General features: G+C 25.7%; 1 protein-coding gene across 1 annotated transcript; it reads left to right on the top strand.

Annotated features, from left to right (window-relative positions):
• Window positions 1-1,584: 1,584 nt before the first annotated feature.
• On the top strand, window positions 1,585-13,575 carry LOC145834794 (sperm-associated antigen 7 homolog). Its single transcript, XM_082942306.1, has 6 exons — window positions 1,585-1,687; window positions 3,413-3,566; window positions 7,339-7,407; window positions 8,780-8,897; window positions 11,019-11,190; window positions 12,721-13,575. Exons 1-6 carry the CDS (start codon window positions 1,609-1,611, stop codon window positions 12,837-12,839), a joined length of 711 nt encoding a protein of 236 aa, XP_082798432.1. The 5' UTR covers window positions 1,585-1,608; the 3' UTR covers window positions 12,840-13,575.
• Window positions 13,576-27,100: the final 13,525 nt, after the last annotated feature.

The raw sequence follows: 27,100 nt of genomic DNA, 5'->3' as shown, positions 1-27,100 counted from the left end.
TATTAAAAAAAGCATTTAATTGTTTCTTTACCAAGCTTACTTATTTCTATCAATTTTTTGAATTTTAGTTTTATTCTTTGAGTAAAATGTTTAAATTTTAATTAAAAATGATCTAGTTGCTAATTTCCTCTGATGTTTGCTTTTTCGAATTAAATGTCAGAAATGTCTTATTAGAGTTGGCAAACTGTGAAGGGTAAATGTTTTCATACAAATGAGATAACTTTCATTGAAATTCCGACTAGATTTTCTGGACTTTAAAATTGCTAAACTTAATTAATTTATTTTAGTTTGAAAGAAATGGGCAGGTAACAAAATAGACCAACTGTAAGTTCTCAAAAACAACAAAGGTTTTTGGTATGGCCTTAATTTGTTCAGAGTAGCTAGTGGATTTGATGTCAAAGATTCTGTAATCGGTATTGTCATTAAACTTTTCTTTGTCTGTTTCTTCCTTAAGTTATTCTTTGAGAGGTTATTGCTTCTTTAGAAGAATGTATCAGCATATTATAAATGTTATCATTGTCTTTTTTCTATCCTGGCTAAGGGGACTTCTTTTTTGAGTGCTTCTTAGACATCAATTAAAAAATAAAAAAAATTAATAAAAAATAAACAAAAAAACATTTTTTTTCAGTTTTTTGCCAAGTTTTTTAATTCAAAAAAAATTCTTTCTGACAGAACTTTCCAACTAATCCAAGGAACTTTCATGTAGGATTTTAAGTGAAACGGTTTTTTTTTTCAAGATTTTAATTTGCAGCTCCCATAAGTAACCTATTATTGTCTCCAACTTTAACCTGTTATATCTCAAAAAATTTAAAAAAACATCTTACAGGTTAATTAAATCTCTATAAGATAAGAAAAATTGTGAAAAAATGATGTACCACACTACCCTATGCCTTAATATTAGTGTTTAAGTACTTTTATCAATTTATTAAACATTTAAGGCCAAGATTGGCTCACTAAGTTTTTACAAATTGACCTTAATTTGCAACTTTTCATCTTAGATATAGAATGCTTTTATCTCTTTGCAAAATTCCAAGTAATTTTTGAGATATTAGAGATCACATTTGGTGTTTAAAAGCAAATATAGGTTTTTAAATTTAATGGAAGGTTGACAATAAAATTTTAATATCATACATTTGTACCAAAAACTTTTTACAATTATGATTATATCTCCAAAGTTTAACTAAAATTTATATTGTTTAAAATACTTATTGATCATAATTAAAGATTGAAGATAAAATAAGTGTTAGTTTTCATAAAAAGTATATGTATGACCATCACGACTTTCATTTTTTTTTTAGCTGCATGTTTACACAAATAAATTATCATTCCAAAACATAGCACATTAAATCAACATTCTTATTTATTAGAAAAAATTAAGTAAATTTATCTTTTAAATAATGGTAGTATAATGATAGCCTATAACATACAACCTATACTTAAGTTCATTGTGATGTTTTCAAAGATGTTAAAAACATGTCTATACATCTGTTTTATATATCAATAAAGATCATATAATCATATGTACACTGTTTTAAATATCAATAAGTTTTTTTTAAAATCAAATTGGAACTATTGTTGTTTTTTAGCTAGTTTCAATATTAATTAAAAATGGATCTTCTGGGCAGCATAATGAATTCAATGGAAAAGCCTCCAGAAAAAACTGAGCAACAAAAGAAGGCTCTTAGAGGTTTGTTTGGACTTAAATGATACTTTTTTATTTAGAATATTTTAAGATTTGTTGTTAGGTAGTGATAAGTTTTAAAGATATTGACTGATAAGTTTTTTTAATTTTAATTATGGACAAAAATACTAGTTGTAAATGTGCTAAAAAGACGTTTACAATTTGTGCAAGTCATACTTGATGTTTTAATTTGTTGATTGAAATTCATTAAGTTAAATACCTGTCATTATAAAAAACTACTAGATTAGTTTAGTTAGTTTGTGAAGATACTTTTATGCTCAAAATATTTGAAATGCTCAAACGTTGATATTTTGTTTTTGAAAATTATAGTCTGTACAATGGAATTTGTTTTACATTTAACTTTATTCTTAAATTGAGTATTTATCAAGAGGAAAAACACAAGTCAAATCAATCAAAAGTTTATTGCAATACAATGTTTTTCCCTATAAGGATTGTCAATTATAATACATATTAGTCAAGTAGAATTATATTTTTTAACCAGTTTAAAACAAAAGTATTATATCTGACAATCCTAATAGGAAGAAACATTATAATAAGCTTCTGTTTAATAAAATTTTAAAAACTATTTCAAAGTCTTCTTTAATATTATTTAACATCAAAATTTAAAAGATCTTTACTACCAACCACTCCTACCATTGCTTGTGCTGCAGATCATAATAAACTATTTAAGTACAGCTATCGCTCATACTTGAATGTTTCACTTGATTTTATTTGCAGTCTTAAGAGTATTGGAAGTTTTATTCTATTTTTAAGTGTCTTATAACAATCCCATTTGACATCACCACATGTTGCCCCCTGCTACCGTAATATTTGTATGGACTTGAAACTTCAAATGACAAATAAAATAAAATTAAATTCATAGAATTTTTGAAAAATATTTACTGTACTACTCTATTTTATTTTTATTAGTGATTTAATTTTTCAAAAAATATAAACCTTAGTATTAAAACAAATTATTTTTAGAATGTAAAAAAAGTTATTATCATAATGATAGTACTATATTCTATATTTAATTTTAAACTTTAATTTGAAAAGCTAGGTAAGCTGATGCCTGCTAAATATTAAATTCTTTTTTACACCATAATGTGTTTTAACTTTAAGAGTATCATATACAAAAAAACAATAAAATTATAATTTATTTCTAATACTTTTGAATCCTTAATTAAATTTTTAGAAATCAAGCTATTACATAAAAGTCTTGTAAAAAATTAAAATGTCAAATAAAATAAAATGTTAAACAAAAATTTAAGACATGATTCATTCAATAACATTTTTATTTAAACAAACACGTAACATCGATTTCAGCTAACACTTATCAACTACTTTTGTTTGCAACTAATTTTAAAAATTATAGTATTATTTGTTTAATTTTAAAAGTTAGTTGCTAACAAAAGTAGTTAATAAGTGTTAGCTGAAATCGAATCTAATTGTTTGTTTAAATAAAAATGTTTTTGAAAGAATAATGTCTTTAATTTCTGTTTAATATATGTAGAACAAAAAAGTTATAAAATTAAATGTATGCTCAGCTTTTATTTTGAGATGTAAATTAGTCTTAAATCTTGATTAATAAACTTCCATGCATTTATAACTACAGAAGTGTAAGAAAAAAAAAAACTAAATTAAACAAAAATGTGGTAATTAATTAAAAATAGTAACTATACAATAGAAGAAAAATAGAAATAACTAACTAATATTATAATTTACAAACAGAGCAGAAAAGGCGCCAGTTGAAGTATCAGGAGCAGATGAAGAAGGAAACGAAGAGGTTTTCAACTGAAGTTGAACAGAAAGTCACTAAATTTCTGCAAGATGAAGGCACCAGGTACAAGTTTCCCCCAATGGACAAGTTCCACAGACAGATTGTGTTAGTTGTGATTACATAATTAGTTTTATATATGTTAATAACTGCTTTTTTATACTAATTGTCGCTCAACATTGAATGATGAACAAATTTCACAAAAAAAACAATTGACTAAAAATTTAATGTTGTATAGATAAATTCCACCAACAGATTGTGTAATTTGTTTTTAAGTTAAGGACATAGGGGTAACATCTTTTTTATCAAAGTTTGATTTTACTTTTTATATTAAAGCAAGTATAATTTATAAGTCAGTTTGTGTACAGTGTAAAATTAAACTTTTGAAATTAAAAACGAACTTTTGATGTATAACATTTTTTTATAAAAAGCTTTGATAAAAACGTATGGACCACAATTTTTCATCGTCAGTTTTCTTCGAAATTAAAAATATTATTAAAAGTTTTTACGATTTATATTAATATAATTAGTTATTTATCTATGTTGAAAACATGTTTTGTTATACTAGTTGTTACTGAATTACTAATGGTGGTTAATTTTTTCAGAAAAAAGTTATGTCTCTTAACTTTTTGCCATAAAATGTGTTTAATAAAAAGTACGCAAGTTTGAAACTTTTAAATTTATTTGGTAAATATTTGAAAACTAATTAATCCTATGTAGCTAAGACCTTGGAGAATAATCAGACTTGAATACAAATTTTCAATTATAAACAGAAATTTAGTTTTACTATTTCATTGAGAACTTTTTAAACCTTTTTTCCTACCTTATTTCAGTTTTACCAAAAGCTGTAGGATGTCTTTTTTGTTAAATCTTGTTTTTACATTAATAAGTTACCTACCAGTTGTGTTTGACAACTTAAAAGTCATTGTAAGTAGTCATTGTAAACTGTAAAAAATCATTATAAGGTATCAGAGTTTGAAAGTTCAACAGGTTGTTTTGTGTAGAGTGTAAATTAAAGATGCAAAAGCAGAAAAAAAAAAACACTTTTTTTGTACAATTTTCATAAATTTAATCCTTAAAAATTATAAAAGCTTTTTTTGGATTTTAAAGTTTTTAGTCAAACTTAATTTTCAACAAATAACAATATACAAAACTTTTTTATTTAATTTTTCAACACAAAACTTTGTTCTTGGTATTTTAACCATAGTCTTATGTTTACAACAAATATTTCTTTGAAATTTGTGATTTATGGTACCAATAATAGGAAAGTAAGCTAAAATACTTCAGTGAATTTTTAAACTTGCAATAAAATTTGCAATGAATTGAGTTTATTTTTTTGCATGGGAAATTGGGTACAAAAATAACTCAAAAACATTTATATTATTTGAAAACTAACTTATACTTTATACCTAAAACTTTTCATAAGAGCTAATGTTACATCTTCAAAAAAATGCAATATATATGGTTTTATAATATGATATTATTTAAAGTTTTGTAAGGTTTAAAACAGTTAGAATTTTAAATTCAGTCCTGTCACTCCCTAGTATTAAGACAAAGTTTGAAGATACATAAACTTTCAACTAGCATTTTTATCACATGCAATTTTTATAGTTTAATAAATTCTGTTTACTTATTTAGACTTGCTTCAGTTTCTATCAAATTGGAATTTTGAATGAGTAAAGAAGTAAATTAAAAAAATAAGTAAGCAATGTTAGAAATAAGTCATAGATCTATTTCAAGTAAACTATTTATCGTTTACTTAAGTGTATTATTATATAAAAAACTACAAGCGTTTTACTTGCATTCTTTGCGTATTCATATTGTGTGTATTTAAAATTTTGTTAGATAAAACAGTATTTGTAATATGTTAATCACTCAACGTTATACTTTATTTTTTGCTACTAATTTGATGATGACTGAAGTCAAAACTTGTTAGTCACATTTTGTGAATTTAAAAATATGCTCTGCTTTTCGAAGTGACATCTTACAGCGTGAACAAGTTTTAAAACTATTTAAATTAGCTTCAGATTTATTTTTTCATGATACTGTTGTTTCAGATGTCTTCAAATCATTTATTACAAACACTAATTAAACACAAGTTTTAGTTGTACTACTACCGGTTTAAAGATTTTTTTTAATAAAATCATGCTTAATAACAGAGTTGCCAAAAAACTTAAAACACCTGAAAAACCTGGAATTTGAGAAATTAAAAAACTTTGAAAACTTGGAATTTTGGACAAAAAGTCACTAAAAACCTGGAAAAATCTGGAATATTTTACAATTTTTACATGTTAAGTAAAAAAGTTTTGATTTGACACAAATAATCTACCATATACTTAAAGAAAAAATTTATTAGTCATCATCAAAAAAAAATATTAAAAAACACATTTGAAGTAGCTTAACAGTATCATATCAATGTTTTTATACTATTTAATACAGTTTTTTACCTTAAACATAATTTTAAACGAAAACTACACCCAAAAATGTGTACTTTTAAAAACCTGGAGTAAATTTTGAGAACCTGAAAAGATTTGCTGGAAACATTTGGCAATCCTTAGTAATCAGCTGCCAGCAAATGATGTTTAAACGACTCAAGTATAGCTTATTAAAATTAAAAAAATTTTTTTGGTTATCTGTATATTTTAAATATAAAAAAGTTTTATGATAGATTTATCAGAAAAATAATTTCTTTCCCATACTTTTTAAAATAAAATAGTAAAACTTGAAAGATTTGAATGAATGATCCCAAATCAAAATGCACACGACATGCATTTCAAAATGTTACTTATAACTGAGTTTACTCATTTAAGCATACCTACATTGTGACATTACAGTTTAAAGTTAGTGAATTATTTCAACAGTAAAAATATCACTGCTTTAAAGCATCAATTATTTATGTGTGCACTAAAGTACATACAACGCTGAATTCAGTTGTAAACTTGTGAATAATACATATCCGCATGCTTTTAAGTAACTTTGGGTTAGAATTAACTGTACTTTTTTAGAAAACTAAAAGTTAAAGTGATTTCCCATGCCAAGCTACTTAATATAAATTCACTGATAAAAATTATCAGCATTTGTTCTTCACAGTAGCTGATAAAATTAATCACAAAAGTTAAAAAAGGTGATTTAAGCCACGGTTTACTTATAACTTAAGGACATGTAATTTAAATTGTAGAAAAAAAGTTTTTATTTGGTTTTGAGAAAGAAAGCATGATATATAACTAAACTTTTATTTACAGAACACCTTTTTAGAAGTTTACATAAAGTTTCTACAATCTACTAATAATAAACGCTCAATTATCAACTTTTTTGTTATAATATAATTCCCATACTAAACTTGAAATGCTTTAAAAGTTAAAAAATTCTAGGAAAAATTGATCGCAGTGTTTCACTACATAGTTGAAATTTTATTCAGCATTATAAAGTAAAAAAATAACTAAATAGTAGTGATGTACCGGACTCACTATCCGGGTCCGGATTCGGCCGGATATTGCAATTTTTGTCTGATATCCGGATCCAGCCGGATCTTAATATGAAAAAAAGGATCCGGATCCGGTTCCGGCCGGATCCTGATTTGAAAAAACTATTTGGATCCTCGTCCGGCCGGACCCGAAATTTTGGGTCCGGTACATCACTACTAAATAGTGAATCATACAATAGTTGTGTATTTTAACTTGGTGAGTTATGTTGCTATTTTCTTGCCTATTACCTGATGAAAACAAGCATTTTATATATAATACTTCTTAAAAAATAATAATTCATTAGATATGACATCAGTGAAACTGTTGGACTTTTATTGGTGTAAATAAAATTACTAGTTTAGTAAAACTATTTTTCTCTTAAATATAATAAATCTTACAAGTTTGTATTTTCACAGATACGACATAAGTGAAACGGCTGGACTTATTGTGAATGGTTTTGGTCGAGAGGACAGTTCCGAAGGAAGGTATAGTAAATAAATTGATTATTTTAACTAATTAAGAATTGAATGTACTGTTTATGTTTTTGATTAACGCAAAGTGTTGTAAAATCTTTGAAAGAAACAGGGAACTTTACATCTTATTGGTCATTATGCGAATCTTTACCCACGAGTATTAATTTGATATTTTTGATTAGTAACTTATAGTACTACCGTAAAATTTTACAATACGCTTTATGTTACAAAAAAATAACTGTTTAGAGTTCAACAAAACAGATATTATTACTTATTATATTGTTAATAAGTTGTTTATAAACTTCTATTGTTAGACAAGCATATGTAATCAAATTTCTATCTTAAAGACCATTACATGTAATTCAAGTTCATTCATTCTTTTTATACAGAGATTGTTTTTAAACAATATCCAATATACATATATTATTAGTAAATGAAACTACAGTTTGATGACTCAACAGTATATGATTAATTTTCATATAGGAAATTACATTTTTATTATTAAAAATCATCTCATGTTTACTAGTTATAAAAGACAGGGTTGCTAGAAGACCTTGAATTTGCCAAGTTAAGCTTTTAACACCTGAAAAATCTGGAAGCGAAAAAATTTTGAAAAAACCTTGAATTTTGAATTAAAAACACTGAAAATATGGAATTTTAAACAATTTTTACATCTAAAGTGATAAAATTTACAATTAAGAATGACTTTTATAAACAGTATCTTTTCATTGCTGTTAAACTGTTTTAGAAAGTTTTTAACATTAAATTTGATTTTGTAATCAAAATGAACCTTAAACTTGTACTGTTGAAAACCTCAAAAAAAATTATCAAAAACGTTTGGCAACTCTGAGAGAAGAAGAAAAACATTAACTAACATGTATGTTTGTAATTAAATTTTTCCTGTTTTTGCACAAATTTAGTTGAATAAAATTAGAAGTTATTTATGATGAACAGTTTTGCCAAAAAACTGGAATTTTACTGTTAAGGTAAAAAATAACTGCTAAAATGGGAAATTGAAGAAATAACTTGGAATATTGATTTTGATAAAAAATTAAAAATTAGTAAATAACCTGGATTTTCAAACAATTTTTACATGAAAAGTAATGGAATTTAGATCAGAATCAAAAACCAATCAAAGTATTTTTTTTATAAAACACTTAAAATAGCACTACTGTAGCCATTCAATTTTTTTATTCTATTAATTTTTTTTTTGCCTAAAATTTGGTTTTATATTATAAAAGGACAAAAAACACCTTGATAAAAATTCAAAATGTTTTTGGCAACCGTGAATAGATTTAATACTAAAAATACATATACGCAAAAAAAAAACACTATATAACACAAATTAAAAAAATACATTTTTGTAATAAATACAAACAAACAGATACATTATGTTGTTCAAGAAGAGTCACCCGCCTTCAGATTACGAAATGAACTGCTACAGAAGGAATGAGAGTTGGAGTGAGGAAAAAGAAAAACAAGAAAAAATTAGAATCGAAAAAGTGAGTTAAACAAGAACTAAAGTTGCAAATAGAAAATAAATACCAGTAGTAATTAAGTAGAAAGTTGGTTTTATAGCTCTTGAAAACAAGAAAAGAATACTGATTTAAAAAATGATGCTTCAACAAATAAAAACAGTTATAAAGTAATCTTCCTTTATTCTACCAACATATGTTTCTGTGTGTCAACGAATCAACATACTTCAACTGGGTTGTTAATGGGAAAGATAACTCAAAGATACTTCGCTTCAAAAAATACAAATTTTAAGTAGTCCAATGTTCACGATTTTAGAATATTTGAATTTAAAAAAAAAAAGTTTAAATGTATCTTATTAGAGCTAATATAATACAAATATACAAAAACCAAAAATAGCATTAAGTAAATAAGGCAACACTATATTCAAATTCGTTTTGCCGACAAAGGGTAGGTTTTCTTTTAAAAATACTTAAGCAGGGTTGCCACTCGGTCAGGAAAAGTCAGGAAATCAGGAAAAGTCAGGAAATTTTTTTAAAAATCACAAAAGTCAGGAAAAGTCAGGAAAAAATGGGGGGTTTTGAAAAAAAGTCAGGAAAAGTCAGGAAATTTGATAAAATTTAAAAAATAAAGTCAGATTTTGTCAGTTTAAATTTACAAAATTCCTTGTTTTCCAAAGCCTTCAAATGGTAAAAATCAATTAAAAGACCTTTAAAGTCAGAAAAAAATTCCAAAATTTTCCTAGAAATTTACAAAAATATTTAATTTTATTTCCAATGCCTTCATCTGGTATAAATTAGAAAAATATCCTTTATAAAATTGCAATAATTTTCTATTAACATATTAAACAAGTACCCTACTTGAACAAGCAGATTTTGTAAGATTTTTAGTATTGATGGTCTTTAGCAAGGACACTTCCATAGTAAAACTGTGGTATATACACAAAAGTTTATCTAGCATAATTTTAGAATCAAAGTGTTTTTTGTTTAAGTAAATAATTGAGTTCTTTATAACTAAGCATTTAGTTTAGTATTTTATGTAACAAGTTAATGTGTATACTTTACATCTTTATATTTTTGAAAAATATATAGATGACAAAGTTCCTTATATGTTGTTTGTTTATCTAGATACAATCATGCCAGTAAATGCTATAAATTTGTGTCTTTTTGCAGACAAGCTGTGTTTTTAAGGTAATAATACAAGTATTTTGCTGATAGAGCTGTTTATTACAAACATCAATCATACACAGATGGTTTAAGTGATGTACTGGAAGTTTGATGATAGAATTCAGCAAAAAACTGTTGTTTTTAACCTGTATTTAAATTAGATTGAAAGCTTAATATAGTTTCAAGTGTTAGATTATGTATTTTAGATTAAGTTTAGTTTAAGAGTTTGATTTAGAAAAGTCAGGAAAATTTTGGTAAAAAGTCAGGAAAAAGTCAGGAAAAGTCAGGAAATTTTTCTCAGCTAGATGAGTGGCAACCATGCTTAAGCCTCATTTTGACCAAGTCAAAACATCAACAACTTTTAGTTATCTTTAATATCTCCAAGTTGTAATTTTCCGCACAACTTTGGTTATTCAACAAATGTTCAGCAATAGCAGATCTTTTTATTGCATCCATAATTTTATTAGAATTCTTTTAATTTTATTTTTCAGCTAAGTTCAAAAACTTATCAATGCAAGTAGGTATATGTTCATTGACCCTTTTTTCAGCTGTCTAGTTGTAAGACCGATAAAGCTAGTTGTTGCAATAGCATTTTGATTGGTATATAACCATGCTTTTATCAAACGTGGGTGTATAGTTATTGCCTTCAGGACTTAATAGAACTTGGGTAAAAATTACTTTGGGTTTTGCAGCTGAAAGATTAGAACTTAAGTTGCTTAGTATTTTTCTCTTAATAAACAAATCTTTTAAATGTATATGGAATTTTCGAAGGTGATTACACATTTTTCTGGTCAAATTTCCTTATCTCTATTTAAAGTACTTGAGTATGATTTAATATTTCTACTTACTAACTCAGGAGGATATGCATTCCTATACAGCAAGATCTTAATGTAATCAATTTCTTCAACTTTATAGTTTACAAAATTACACACTAATTTAAAATGGAAATAATACAGTATAAAAACAGAATATTTTCTCGAACAGCTGAAAAAGCAGCAGGACCTCTCAGCGCTGACGACCAACAGTTCGAGAAAGAGGCAGAAGAAACCACCTCAAGAGCAGGACAAGTACAAAGAAAAGTACAAGGACATCATCGGCACGTTGTCTGCTAAAGCAGCAGCCCAGATCACCACTGCTAACCACTCGTTCGGCATGGGTGAGTGCCATAATTTTAAGCTGTTACTTTGCTTAGATTTGTTTTATTATACTATTTTTTTTTAAATTTTGTTTTACAAACAATTATTGATAGTAGCGATCTAATTGTTTCTTCAATATGTATGTTATGACAAATTTTCACATTATGGCCTTCTCGGGTATTTTTAGAAACTCCAGTGAGTGTTAATTTACACTAAAAATAGCAACTCGTTTGGCATAGGTAAGTGCTATAATTATTCTCCCATATACGTCATAATTTCCGACTCATTTTATTTATTCATAATGAGCACTGTCAATGCACAGAAGAAATAACTGTTGTTAACCACATGTTGTTAATACCTAGTTCGTGGCCAAATTAAATTAGTTTTCTTATCATGGCCGTTGTAGTTTTTTTTTCATTATGCAAATACGTATTTTTTAGCACTCACTCCATCTATACTAGACGCATGACGTGCAAAATATGGGAAACTATAAAATGTATAACCTCTAGATAGGGCGCGGAAAGTAATTAGGTGTCGTCTACCAAATTTCGAAAATTAAAATACCCAGGATGTGCATATTTTTGACTTTTCATAACAGACCGAAGTATCTAGTGTAGGTTTCGAATTTCCCTTAATTTAAACCTAAAACTTTTTTTTTACTTGTCATTTCAAAACTCAAAATATCTAGTATAAATTTTCATTTATTTTCACTTATTTTTTTTTATTAGTAGTGCAAACTTTTAAATTTTGAATTTAGCAGACTGAAATTCAGTTTAAAATATTAACCCGTAACTGTTAATATTTTTGGACAAAATATCTGTAAACTTCAAGCTAAACATTAAAAAAAATAGTGTTTCTTTAATGTTTAGTTTAATATATAGCAAAATGTTTGGTACTTTTTATCATTGCTTCAGTGCATATGTGCTTAAGCCCGCTTGGTTAAGATAACAACAGGGTTTCTCACGACTAAGCCTCATTAGTCCTAATAAGGACGAAACCGGTCGTAGGTTGTCTCGGATACTATTGTTGATAGTCGTGTGGTGAAGTTCATTGTTTATAATATACTTTTTATCATAAAATAAATTATTTAATTAACACACATATATATTCGGTAATAATTTTTATATCTATAATTCATTACACTATTATTGTTTAAATCTTTTTAATACATTCTTTGTTGCTTGAATTTTTTTTTTGATCACACTAAATAACTTGAAGAAATTTTTGTTATACTTTATAATTAGAACTGAATTTGATGAGTCAGTAGTATTGGGAGCCATAATTATAAATAACAAGATTTGTTTTAATAAAATTTCAATTCTTACTTTTAATAAGCTACCATTTACTATAATACATTTTGTATTAAGAAGTTATTGTTATACAAATTATAATCTAATTATATTTAAAAAAAAGTTTGTGTTTAAAAAATACTAAAGTTTTAATTTAAAAAAATATTATAGTAACATATCTTGCAGTACTGAAGGTATTTTGATGTGTAGGTGTTATAAGTCGATACATTCAAGCGTATAAACTTGTTGATATTATTTCAGTGCCCAGCGATTTGAAGAGAGACCAGCGTTCGATTGAAGAGACGATGCTCGAAATTGCTGCTAAAAAGAAGAGAAAAATGAATGAAGCTCAATCCAGTTCCGGCAGCGATAAACATTAAACTTTTTACTTGCAACTTCAAATAAGAATTTTCAAGCTGTATGAAGCGTCTGAACTTGAGATGATTTTCGCATTCGGACAATTGAACATGTTAAATTTATAATAGTAGTAAGCACTCAAAACTAATTATTCAATTTTTACTATTTGATCCTGATTTTTTTAATTAATTAATTTTTTATAGTATTTTAATAAATTGATAACAGCTAAGTAGAATTTAAAGAAAATGAAATATTTTAAGAATAATTTATTAGTGAACTGAAAGTTTGTTTTGCTTCTTTAGATACTACTTAATGATTCATAAGTCTTTAAAACTTTTTATCTATTTGATTATTTGGATAACTGTTGAATGACATCCAAAATGGTTGCCTAAGTTTTGTTTTTTAAATGTTATACTGGAAGCAAATTGTTTAAACCGAAGTTTTTATCTGTGAAATCGTTTATTACAAATTCTGTTTGTGTGTTGAGATTTGGAAAAGTGATCATCCAAAGACTACTTTAATAATTGTTGCTTGATTATGTTTAAGAAATGTAGAGAAAAAGATGAATAGCATTAAAGCTATTCTTATTGTTTTTATTTTAAATGCTCGGTTTAGCCATAACTAAATTTGAATAGCTTTTTGGATCATGTTTTTTTAACTAGTTTAACCTAAATAACGTCCATTTATTTATCTTAAACGTCCTGAATTTTATTTAAAAACAAATTTAGTACATAACTTAATACGATGGTACGCCACAGATAATTAGTTACACATGTTTGAAGTATATATTTATTGATTTAAAACATTCACTTTTAAGTAAAATGATAAGCTGTTAAAAGGTTTATTTTACTGAAATATATAATATTTCTGCACTAGCCATAACAAGTGTTTACTTAATATGTTTAAACCATTTCGTATCGTATTTTTTCGACTTTTAATAAAATAGTGTGTCCATTTTTTTTTGATTTATAACAACAAGTAAACGTTTAAAGTTGTATCAAAATTGTACATTATTTTTTGTTAATTTACTTTTGATAAACATGTGATTTTGTACCACAGATGTTTTTGTGTTAAAACTTTATTCCGACTAAAGGAGTTTCACTGCTCTCAAATGAATTTAATAGCAGATCTACGGAGTCTTAAAAACGCTCTAAGATTTTTTTTGTATATAATATAATTTTATATATTAAGGTGATTATAAAAATGGCGAGCTTTGAATTTTCTGCTGGAATTCATAATAGTAAATGTCATAAAATCACTCTAAAAAGTTTATGAGGATTTGAAGCAAGAGTTCCAATTTTTTTTTCAAAAGGCCACCTTTAAAGAATGTTGAAAAAAGCTATGGCCCCCTCAAACAAGGTTTCTCAAACACCAATAACTCTTTTGTTCTTCATCATTTAACTTCCGAGTATCTAGTGTAAGTTTCAAATTTTGGCCTTGTGGCTCCCTCTTTTTTACAGCTTACCGGCTTACCGGCTTTGTACCTTAAACGACTGCTTTAATGTTAAGGCACTTTATCTTCATTAATTTGACTGATACACAGGTTATAGTTTTTGGATATGTCTGCCTGATGAGTCCTAATGTCGCTAAATCTTGCTTGAATTGTTGATGATGGTCAAAAAGTTTAGACTGATAATTTTTCTTCAAAGTTTTATTTTCACAAATAAGCTGCACCCGAAACAATTGCTTTAATTTTAAGGTACTTGAGCATCTTTATGACACAGATGTTTTATCTGTATGTCCGCCTGATGAGTCCTTATGAGGAGGAAACCTGGTCGCAGATTGTCACATGGGTTGTTGTTGATGGTCATGTAGTTCAGCTTGTTGCTTTTAAAACATGTTTTCAGAGACAAACAAGAAAAATTAAAATACCCGAGACTGAGCAAGAAAATGAATTCTCTAGTTTTTATATTGATTTTTAGTTGACTTACTGTATTAAAAATTGTAGATAAACTATAACTTAATTTGTCATAAAACTAGGGAAGGTTTACAAACCAACATAAAATATAAAGCACTTGCATAAAACCTTGGCACAAAAAACATTATTTGAAGTTAAAAAGAAGCGAATATGTACATTAATTTCGTATATATTTGGTTTGTACTTGATGTAATTTTATAGTGTTTTTTTTTAATAGCTTTCATCACTTAGAAACTTTTAGTTGGCCTAGTTACTAAAGCACGGGAGCTTTAAAAAAATACTTATCATAAAAACAAATAATAAAAATTTATACAGAAAGTTCTTACCTTAAAGTTTTAAAGAAATAAAGCAAAAGCAAGTATGAAAAATGTATGTTTATGTAACGACAAAAAAGCGCTCAAACAGATGTTTGGTCAAACTACTTGATTTACGAAAAAAATACACCTTATATACAGTGTAATGTCTTGTATAAAGCTAAAACACTAATTATGCTTCCTACTATAGTTAACATTGTTAGCTGATTTTGTATATGACAAAATTCCCTTGACTATTTTCCACATCCAAAATGTGTTCAAAAGGTCCATTGCAACTTGGAAGCAAATCCAAGCGTAATGAAGGAAATCCGTGACACTGCAAGTTGTTGAGTTTTTTAGCAACTTTTAATAATTCAAATACAAAAGAACCATTGTTTTGAAATAAAGCTATACTTTTTAAGAAAATCATATTTTTGTTTTTTTGTTGAGAAATGCATAAGAAAAACACGAGATAGTTCAGTTTTTTTTTTTCAAAAACTGTTTTCTGAATTAAGTAAGTAGCAGGTGGTAATTTGAAGTATTTTAGTTAGAAAAAATAAAATTAAGTCAAAAACTTAAACAACAAACTTGCTCCAGTATTCAGGTGTTTGCAGTAGAGAGGCGACTGACATCCAAATACGCACAGCGAAAACAATTCTGAAAAAGAAAAAGAAAACACCCAACGTGACACCGTTGTAGAAATACGTTTTTGTTTGTTTCTTACCCATAACCGACAACATATACCTGAACAGTATAAAAAAAACTTTAAAGAATAAATTACTAGCTTTATATTTAAAAAATGTTAAATTTATAATTGTACATTTAATGTGTACTTAATGACTAAAAAAAAGTTGGCGAAACAAAAGACTGGAGATTAAAAATTTGCTAAGTAAAAAATACAGTTTAAAAAATTTGAGTTTAGTATTAATGAAGAAAATAATGGCTTTGTTTTTGAAAACTTTCAGGTTTGTACACTTAACGGATATGATTAACAACTACACTAAACCCAAAAAAAAGTACAATTTCTGAATAAATTTAGATAGATAAAATTTTTGAAATTCAAATACAACCAACAATTACCTGAAGTTGACGAAAGGGGTTGAAAATTCGGATATTAACCTGAAGTTGGCGTAATATGTCAGCTTTCCAAAATGCTGTAAACAATTTGTATTTACTACTGTTTTATTTTAACTCCACAGCTTATAAAACAGTTACAAATGTACTAAAATAAATCTTTAGAAAAGAATAACAATTACAATAACTTTGTTTTTGTTTATTTATTATAGTTTGCTCTATAAAGAAAGGAGTTCTCATTATCTTGGACACTGGGAATAATAAACTGTTTAAAATTTATCACAAATCTTTAGGATACTTTTAGTAAACCATTTTGCTTGATAAGATACGATAAGAAATATTGAATTAATTTCAAACTGACCAAGATGAGGTAAAAAGCAACTGCTACAATCACGTGATGTAAGAATATTAACTTTGTAGCATCAACCCTTTTTCTAAACATTGCATTCCACAAAAAATCTGTAAAAAATTTTTGAGAATTTTTGAATTGTACTTTATAGTTATCTGGTAGTTAAGCATATCTTTTTTGTAATCAACAAAAATAAACTAAAAAATTCAGTGTTGTTGTTAAAACCATTGAAACATTTTAGGTTTGTCCAGTGGAGAAAATAAAATTAAAATTTACTTCAGGCTTAGTAGTACTTTAAAAATCCTTTTTAAGCTATAGTAATCTTTTTAATTCTAAAACATGCATGGAACCAGTTTTTTGTGAGGTGTAAGGCTTCAGAATTTTTACCAAAAGAAGAGAATGTTTTTATTAAATAAAAAGTTTCTGTTAGTAAATACAAGTGATTAAACTTAACAAAAACAAAATGAGTCCTAAGATATTCTAAAATGTTGATAATTTTTAAACGAGCTTATAAATATTTCAAATATCTAACCATGTATCATGTAGCCAACACACCATGACATATTCATTCTTCCGAAAAGACCAGTCCAACTAAAAAAATATTTTGTTATACTTAATAGAACCCATCAAAATGTTTTGATTACTCAATTAGTTTTTTTTTAACAAATAACTACCTAAGGTTACTTGAAACACACTGGCTTGTAAAATTAGAGCATATGAAGGTTTTATTTAAAATAACTCAGAATATAAACTTCATAAATGTTTACAATAACTGTCTATATTTTTTTTTAAATTGCTTGGATTACTTGTTATAGTTACAAACAAAAATATTTTTACGCAATAATTAACAAATGTATTAAGTATTTTAAATATATACTTATAAATCTTGATAAGATGATGCAACAATTAGGAAAACTTTCATAATATTTAAATAAAAGTTTTAGAAAAAATAAACAAGATATGTTATTGTGTAAAACAAAGTGTACAAACATCAATTCAGTTAAAACATCTTATAATTTTAAAGCCCACAAACTTTGTGTAATCCTTTAATGGATAAGTTGAAGTTACACTCATTACAACAACAATTCCTACCAGAGTTACAATTGTTGCGTGTACGGTTGATGTCCATCTGTGCTTATGTTGAGTTTGTTATACATAATTAAATACATATAGAAATAAAGTTATTATTTATGTCAAAAAAATAGTTATCAATATTCTTTGTGTATAAAAGAAATCTCTTGATACCGCTTTCGATTTAAACACAAGCATAATTCGCTTTATTTTGTGTACAAAGTTTAAATAAAATAACAAAAATTATTACTAAGTACATATCTATCTGAAATTAAGTTATCATTGAAAAAAAATCAAAAATGAAAGAATTAAAAATGAAACTGTTGAAAAACTTATGCTAAAATAGGAATTTGTAATATTATAAATTCTAGAAGCACAGTTGTTAAATATTTTTTCCGTGTTAAAGTAGTTTTTGAATTAAAAACAATTCTTACTTCATGCACCATTGTTTTTGTTGATCTTTAGTCAGAAGGCAATACTTTTTATTGTATTTTTCAGACAGGTGAGGTACGACAAGCCCACACAAAAACGTGTGAAATAGGAAACTCGCTAAAATCACTAGATTTTCCATCAACATTATGACGTTTTTTTATGACTGTTTTTGTTAGGTTAAAAAAAAAAAGTTTCTGTTAAATACAATACTGGTTTGTTTTAATAAACTTTTATGTTGTGTTTGGAAGCTAAAAAAACTTCTAAAACTTTGTCTCTAAATTTCTTAATAGCGTATCTGTATCACAGAGCACCATTTTAACAAATAAAACCACAAATAGCGCACAAAGTTTACAATAACAAAACAAAAAACTCTTAATCTGGTTTAGAAACTTGAAACTTCTTGCAAAAAAAATATTAAATGATAATGTAGAACTCTATAAAAGCTTAATCACTTTAAATTTTTAAATAAACGAAAAAACATAAGTAGTTTAGAAAAAATAATCTTTAATTCTTGAAATAATATTTAAACTTTGGCATTACCCTTTGGCCTTAAAAAGTTTTAAAAGTTACAAACTACCTTTAAGCCAGCTTTAAATACAATATAAAAACTAAAACTATAAAACTAACTTTGATGCTTTAATATGTAAAATTCAAATCAAAAAAGTTTAGTAAAAACAATAACTGTATTTTAATTTTCATCAAAATGTATATTTAAATTACAAAATATAGTTTGAAACAAAAACTGAACAACTATGTAAATAAAAACTTTGGTTAAAAAAAATAGTTTCTTGAGTTTTTATTTTCACAACTGAAAAGTTGAGCAGGTTTTCAAAAGCATAATAGTTTTATATTTTCTAACTAAATAAAATTAAAACAAATTATTAATTTCTAGTCAAACTTTAAAAGTTAAAATCATTACTGATAGTAGTGTTTATAATTTTCTTTAAAATAAAGTTTAGTTTTTTTGGTGACTCATTTTTGTATTTCCGCTTTTAACATTTTCTAAAAGTTTTATTCGAATTTCAAATGAGGCTTAAAAAGTTAAAACGACAAGTATTAGGAACATTTTTTTTAATGTAATTAAACTCTTTTCTTGTTTGGATGTTAAACCTCGACCACTTGAAAAGTTACGTTTTTGCATGATTGACTTTAATTTTATTAGTTAAATAATTTTTTTGTTGAATTGCTATTATGCATGTTTTATAACACTTTATAACATTGAAGTTTATTTTCGAGATTTCAAGTGTTTTTGATATAACAAAATGCTATTTTGTTATTCCTGTTATTTTATTTAATAAAGAAGAAGCTTACATCAAATGACCTTTTTAATTTTTAAATTTATAAAACTCAAACCATCAAAACTTATTATATATATATGTAATTTGTTTACAATTACGAGCACTAAAAGTGCTAAAGAGCTAAAAAAAACTTTTAAACTGTTTCGGCCTTTTTTGCCGACTTAGTATATATTGTTTATTGAACTTCAAAAAACTTTTAAAAGTAGATAAACAACAATACTAACAAACGTGTGAACACTTCAATTGTAAGTTATAATTTCTTTAAAGAAAGTAAAATGTGATACGCTGAATTTTTTTACGATTTTTTTTTATAAGTACTTTTGTTAAAAAGGTAATTTTTATTTTATTCAATAGTTTAACTTGAACAGTAAAAGCAATCTTACATTTGAATAATTGAAAAAAACTATTGTAATTTTTTTTAAAGAATTTTAAAGATGTGATTTTCACAACAACTGAACTTAACTTATATAAAATATGAAGATAAATACTGTAAATTTTATGCTTTTAATAGAAAAAATAATAAAAAACTATAATAATTTTAACAATAATGAAATAAACATCTACAAATTTCCTTCTATTTCAAAATATTTTTTTTATTTTCTTTTTTGATTACTTGTCAAAGTCTATAATTGTACTAATAGAAAGCAAGCAACATTTGCAAACATAAAAAAGAAGAACTTTTTCTTTAACTTCCTCAAAAAAGCGACTGATTTTACATAATTTTTTACAAAAAATGTCTTTTTAAACTACGATGCATTTAAAAGTATAAATGGTAATTATTGTGAGCTAAATAGTATTATTTACTTTAAAAAAAAAGTATGTTTCAAAAATTTTCAACGCATCTTTACAAATTTAAAATCTGTAGAAATTAAGTGTACTTAACTAAGAAATATATATTTGGTAATTTACTCGAATGGTCGAACTACAGCTGTTAAATATAGAGCAATAAAAAAACAATTTTAAGGTAAAAGGTCTTTTTCTTTTAGGCACTGTCCAGTTATCGTTTTTTAAACTTAAATCTTATCATAATAGCTTACATTCTGCTTTGGTTTTTTTTTGTTTATTATATTTATGGTGTATGGATCAAAAATAACCACTCTTATTGTATATATACAAAAAACTTGTTTGTTTTTATTACAATGTTGGTATTTTTACGTTAATGAAGTTTTCTACAAACGTTTTCTTTAAACGGAAGCAGACAAAATGTTTTAAGTAAACTGACGCATTTTTAAAGCTAAAAGTTTATTTTTGCAGCACTGTCCAATTATTGATTTTTTTTAACTCATGTCTTATCAAATAGATAACATTCTGCTTTGGATCGGTTCCGTTTATTTATTTTATGGTATATGGATCAACGATAACCACTTTATTTGTTTTTACTACAATGTTGGTATGTATAAATTTATGTTTTTTTCTAAAAATCATTAAAAAAATTATATAGTTTTCAGAGGTTCGTACTTATATAATTTCGTCAATGCGTAAAAGCTATTTTAAAAACATTAATTGATGTTTAAAATAATTAGATCTTTTAAAATATTTTGTAAAAGTAAAATTTTTTACCTATGTTTAAATACATACTCAGCTATGTAAAATTTTGAGTCTTTACGACAAATTTGCTTCATTATTTTTGATCTGTATTAGAAAATACCTATTTAGTTAATGCTAGCTGTATGTAAAAAGTTATTAACCATTAAGCACTGTAAAAGTATTTAGAAAATAGTTATTAATTAAAGTTTCACTTTACGAGATTTCGATACCCTGATTTATAAAACAGATTGCAAACCTTTTAAATTACATTCTCAAAATATCAATAGTGGAAGTTTAAATAAAAAATGCCATATAACGCCAGATATACTTAAATACTTTTAAAAATAATAAATGAATAAGCCTAAATATAAAACTAAGAGACATTTTTGTGCCAAAATGCAACAAACTGTTAGTATTTTTTTTTTATTTTAATTAATCTAATCAGGATAACATAAATTTAAGTAATAACTTCATTTTTTTAAACATTTCATAAGTTTATAAGTTAACTTTGATAATTTAAGTAATTTTTCAAAATAGTTGTAAAATTATAAAATGTCATAATATTTTATATATAAAATACCGTAGCTTAAAAAAAAGTTTTTTGCTGTAATAAACTTTATTTAACTGCAAGACTAACTATAAAAAAGACATTATGATGTAGGTTAACAAAGAGTTCGGCTAAAAATAAAAAAAATTGTACATCCAAATTTTATGGAGCTTTATTTTTAAAGGCTCTAGATTAGGAAAATAATATTACTAAATGAATTAATTAAAGGTATACTTTAGAGAAAGTGTCATTTTGATGTAGTATTTACACAACTATATTTCTGTTAAAGTCAAATCAACATCGAAAGAAGCTTCAGTTGTCGATTTTTTTTGATCGGATCTCACTCGGAAGTTCCTCCTGGATGAAGGAAGGTTTTGTTTGGAATGGAGCTTTGGTTGAGCGGTTGAGTAAATGAACTGCTGACGTCATCAATATTGCAAGGTTTGGGAGAATTATTGGCGTTTGAGACGTCAGCAATTTCTGATGACGTCATGTCGATATTGAAGGAAGCTTGGTTTGCAAATTCGCTTTTCTCGCCACATTGTTCTGATAAAGTGTTGAGAAGTGGATTTTTTCTGTTGTCTTCGTTTTGTTCAAGTTTGGGAAAATCGGACCGAAAATGAAAACTCGAGTCGGAACTCAACATCTTTTTGGTTTTCTGTTTGCTGCGTAATAAAATTAGTAATTTGAATAAGTGATTGCTGATTTTATTGTGTCCTTTATATGGCAGCACTTTTAATAAACTTATACCATTTGTAGAAGTTTTGATAGCAATTTACTTAAGAAAATCAAAACTTTATATACTTTACTGACCATAGCTTAAAATTAAAACAATAGTTTTTATAAAAACATTTACTTAAGTTCTTAATGTGAAAAAAAACCTGAATTACTTAAGAAAAAAAACAATACGCAAACAAGTATGGGAAAAAGCGTGCTTTTGTGAATTACTTACCTGAAACCTATAAACGGAAACTTTGAAAATAAAAAATTCCATTAAAACTGATCAAGTATGCAAACTTTATAAAATGTATGCTTATACTCAAGCAACTTACTATTTACAGAAGTATATGGATCCAGCGATTAAAATTATAACAAGGACTGCAATGATTACACCTAAAATTAGAGTGTAATTCACATTCGGCTTCTTTCCTGCGTATTTTTACATAATAGCTTAAGTTTCACAAACACTTATTTAACTATATATTTTGTTCATATAGTTACAATTCAGAGCTAACTTTACTTTAAAACTGTCTTATGTTAAAGTATAATACCTTAATGTCAAAATATTGATACGAAAATTTATAAATTGTGTATTGTTTTAGATAACTAAGTAAAGTACATGTATTTATCTTTTAAGGTAAAAAAAAATAATATGGCTTATACAAATTGTGTTTATTTCTAATAGACCGATATTTTATGTCAATTATTAAATTTTTATAGTCTTAGTTTTTATTGTCCAAAGTTGGAACTGTAAAGTAATTTCTTATAAAGAACTGTATTTTATTATAAAATAAACTTTAAATTAGTTTTAGTTTGTAATAACTGAAAAAAAAATTTGAAATTAGTTTTACTTCTCTAAAAATTTTAAGTAAAAAAATCTTAAAACCTATACTGAAGTTTATTAAAAAACCTTGCAATTTCGTTTCTTTTTTTTAGAGCATTTAATAAACCTTTTTTAAACTGTTTAACTCTTTAAATTTTGTTAACAACATTATAATAAACTTAATAACAAAGAAAACAAAAATTACTACAAGCAATCATAGTTTGGTTTTTCCGATAAGAAAATACTGAATTTCTCTGTAATTAAAAAATAATGTTTAAACAAGAAAAACTAAGATATATTAAAATATATCGTAGTTTATTATAAGAACAAATCTTAATTTAGTAATAAGAATACTAAAATAATATTGAAATTTTGTTAACAACTGAACCTTCGGTAACTGGAGGTTTAGCTGGATTTTTTTTGCAAACATAGTCATTGTAAATATGTCCATTCACTTCGTATTCGACTTTCTGGCAAAATTGCTCGTCATTGCAAGCTGGATTACATTTGTGATCTGACAAAAATCATTTTACAAAAGAGTTAGTTCGAAACACGGTAGTATTAATTTTCGGTTACTTAATTATAAAGTGAGTATATATATTTTCTTAGTTTATTAGTTTGGATAAGGCGTATTTTTTTAAGTGTTAACAATCGATCAACAATTAAGTGCAATTGTTTTTTATCAGTATTTAAAACAGTAGTTTTAATCAGACTTTGCGGAATTTTCGAATTCGCACATTTAAATGTATATATTTTAAATACGTGTGAATTTTAGCTGGTTAAAATCTGGCAGCTTTGACTTCGTTTTAGGAGTCTGATAAGGGGGCTATATTACCTACTTTTTGAAATGTATCTTATTTAATGAGAGTTTTTACTTGTGTCAGTATTTTTTATACAAAAAATCTACTTTCTTGGAACGTTATGCATACTTAAAAAGCGGTTTATAATTACAACAAATCGTATACCTGGTACTTTTTGAGTATGTTTAGGTTTTTGGCAGGTCAACTTGCCACTGTATCCCCAAAAATATAAACAAGTTTCGTCTTTGGCACAACTTGTACTATTACCAATGGTTCCGCAATTGTCTGTATAACGTTTGTCCGAGTTACTAACGTGTACTTCCAGTATACAAAATATTAAAAAGAAAAAAGATGTAAACATAAGGCGTTTAAAAAAAAAATAGTTGTTTATGTAGTTAAGTTTTGTTTCAAACGTTGCAACTAAAACACATTGTTAAATAAATATACCGCTACAACAACAACACTGTAAAAAGCGATTACTTGAGCTTACTTACAAATTTTCTTAGTTGTTATGAGCTGTTTTCCTACATTTATTCAACTGTTTATTTAAGTTCTGGTTTTCAATTAAGCAAAAATGATTTAACTTTTAATTTAAAAAATACAAACATATCAAAAGTATTCTAAAAATTTAAGATTTATGCAATTGTCTAAACGTTGTTTTTTAAACAAACTACATTAATTTTTTATACTTCTTTTTAATTAGTTTGATAAATAAGAACAAATGTTTAAGTTGTGTAGGTTTAAAATCAAACTTAGTGTTTTTGTCGCACTTTAAAGCTATACTAAGCAACTTTTTTTTTTAAACTTAACAGATAATTTTCAACATCAATCACTATAAAAACTTATATTTAGTTTAATATAGTTACACTTAAAAAAAGGATGAACTTAGTTCATACTTAACTTAAAACTTAAAAAATTGAAAGTTTTGAATTTTATATAATTTTACTTTCTACAAGTTTTTGAACAAAGCTATGCGATATTTCAGTATAAAGAACTAAGAATTAGAGTCTTGTTGTAATAGAACTGTGTTTCCCCTAATACTTACTGAGTAAGTAATTAAAAAAACCTTTAAAGTTTAACAGACTCAGCAAATATTAAGAGAAACAACCGTACCCTAAAAGTAACTGACCGAACGGTTCCTTTGAAATTTTATAACATCCGTGTAACTTGTCATCTTGGTTTTTGTAGCAAAACAACCCTTGATCTTTGCATTTTCTTTCACACAATTCAAAATAGTCGTTCATATCTGTATTGAAATGAATAATTATATGTTTACAGTTTAGCAAATATAAATTACATTTAATTTTACATTAACAGAAGGCAGAGTTTAAAAATAACATGGTGTCTGTTTAGGAGACGTAATGTAATATGATTGTCGGTTTAGTATATTTAAAGAATTTCAATTCATAAAACTTTAATTTCAATTCAACCCTAACTACTTCGATTAAATTGTGTAAGAAACGCAATAACAATAAACTGCATGACACTGTGTAAGAAAAAAAAAATTATGAAAGTGACAAAAAACTAAATATTTTTGTTTTTTATTGCAAAAAAAAACATTGCACAGCGTTTCGATAAAAAAAGCAAAAATTTTTTAATTTCTAAATCAATAAAACAATCTTGGTATACAACTAATTTTTAATGCATAAAGTAGTTGAAGTATTTCATACTTAATAATTTAATAAATACTTAGTTTTTATTATTGTTTTTATAATTTAGTCAAACTCGTTTTAAAAAATCCTTTTAAATCCTTTAAATTTGTGAAAACTCTAAACTTCACAATTTAAAACCTTTTTTGAATACGTTATAAATACTTTATTTAATAAAGATTTTTTATATTTATATTGGCTTAATATAATTACATTTGCTAAGGAACACAATTAAGCTATCTACCATACATATGAATTTAATACAAAAAATTTTTCTAATGCTTACGTTTGTCGCACCGCAGTCCATAGTATCCTTTTCTGCATTGGCACGATTTCATACTACCAAGTTCATAACAGCTTCCGTATTCACAAATATCATCAATCTCGCAAGGTTCTGAAATTTATCTACCTTATATTATTTGTGTATATTATTATTAATCTAACTATGTAATCTAAAGAACTTAATACTATGATAAACACATTCATTAAAAGTCGCAAAATCAAATTAGTTTTTTATTGTTTTTTAGTTTAATTAAAATAATTTTAACTTAATTTCTAAATAATGAACCTAGTAATTTTTTTCTAAAAATAAGTTGTAATATTAAAAAGCTACTTAACACAATTTTTTTGAAGATTAAAAGTGTTTACTAACGATGCTTTTTTGTTTCTTCTGAATTACAACTTTCAAAGTAATCTACAGCATATGTTTGATTCGAGCAGGTTTCTATAAACATTGCTCTTTTATACTAAACTTAAATGCAATAGTTTACAAGAAGAATTAATTAAAAAGTTTACGTTTGTAATGTTTTCATTTTAAAATAACATTATTTATGTAACAACTTAGTGACTGTTAAACTAGCTGATATTTACATCTAAAAATATATGAAAACAAAGTTTGCAAAAAAAAATTGAATAAAGTTTTATGCAGTTTTTTGCGTTAACTAACGAAATAAACTAAATACTTAAAAAGCTGTAAAAATCTTCAGTTACCAAAACGTATTCTTTTTAAATGAAACAAACTGCTTTTATATATTTTATAAAAGTTTTTAGCAATAAATATCAGCTTAAAAAATTAAATCATCGTTTTAATCTATAAAAAACAACGTTGAAAACAGCTTAACTAAAAAATTTACTGATTACCAACTACTAAATTCTAACAAAAATTTGAATTATAAAACTGCTCCTTACTCAAGCGACAGTTGTAACTGAAATTGTCTTCTTTACAATCACAAACGCCCATCATGTCCGTATTTGGTCTGTAGCAAGATCCGGGTATGTTCGAACAGTCCTTGTCTGACACACAGTGAAAACCGTGTTCTATGAATTTAGAACCTGAACAAAATAAAACAAGTTTCGATCAGTGTTAAACCACAAATATTAAAGTTGTTTAAACATTTAGTGCAGTAAAATAACTAAAACTAATAAAAAGACTAACTTTAAAATTTTTATAAACAAATTCATAACGAAGTATTGGATTATCTAGTTATTTTTTTGAAATATACAAAGCTTAGGATATTTTTAAGGTTAATCGATATATAATATGTTTTTTTTATTTCTATTGTTCAATAAGTATTTTTCAAATGAGGTGTTGTTTAATCAAGATAATAAATAATATAACTTTAGCATTTTAGTAATGATACATGAGGAGATTAAAAAAAAATTGAACATGAAGTAGTTTTTACAATACTTTTAATAAAGTAAACTAAAAGAGTTATGTTTAAATATTTGAAAAACTAAAGAAAAAAATTATTTGTAGAAAAAACCTACGCTTTTCTTGTTCAAC

Source organism: Thalia democratica, chromosome 4 (genome assembly GCF_965202585.1).
Source record: "Thalia democratica chromosome 4, ktThaDemo2.hap1.1, whole genome shotgun sequence".
Classification (NCBI taxonomy): domain Eukaryota; kingdom Metazoa; phylum Chordata; class Thaliacea; order Salpida; family Salpidae; genus Thalia; species Thalia democratica.
The sequence above is the reverse complement of the archived record's forward strand: the minus strand, read 5'-3'. Positions and strand labels throughout refer to the sequence as shown.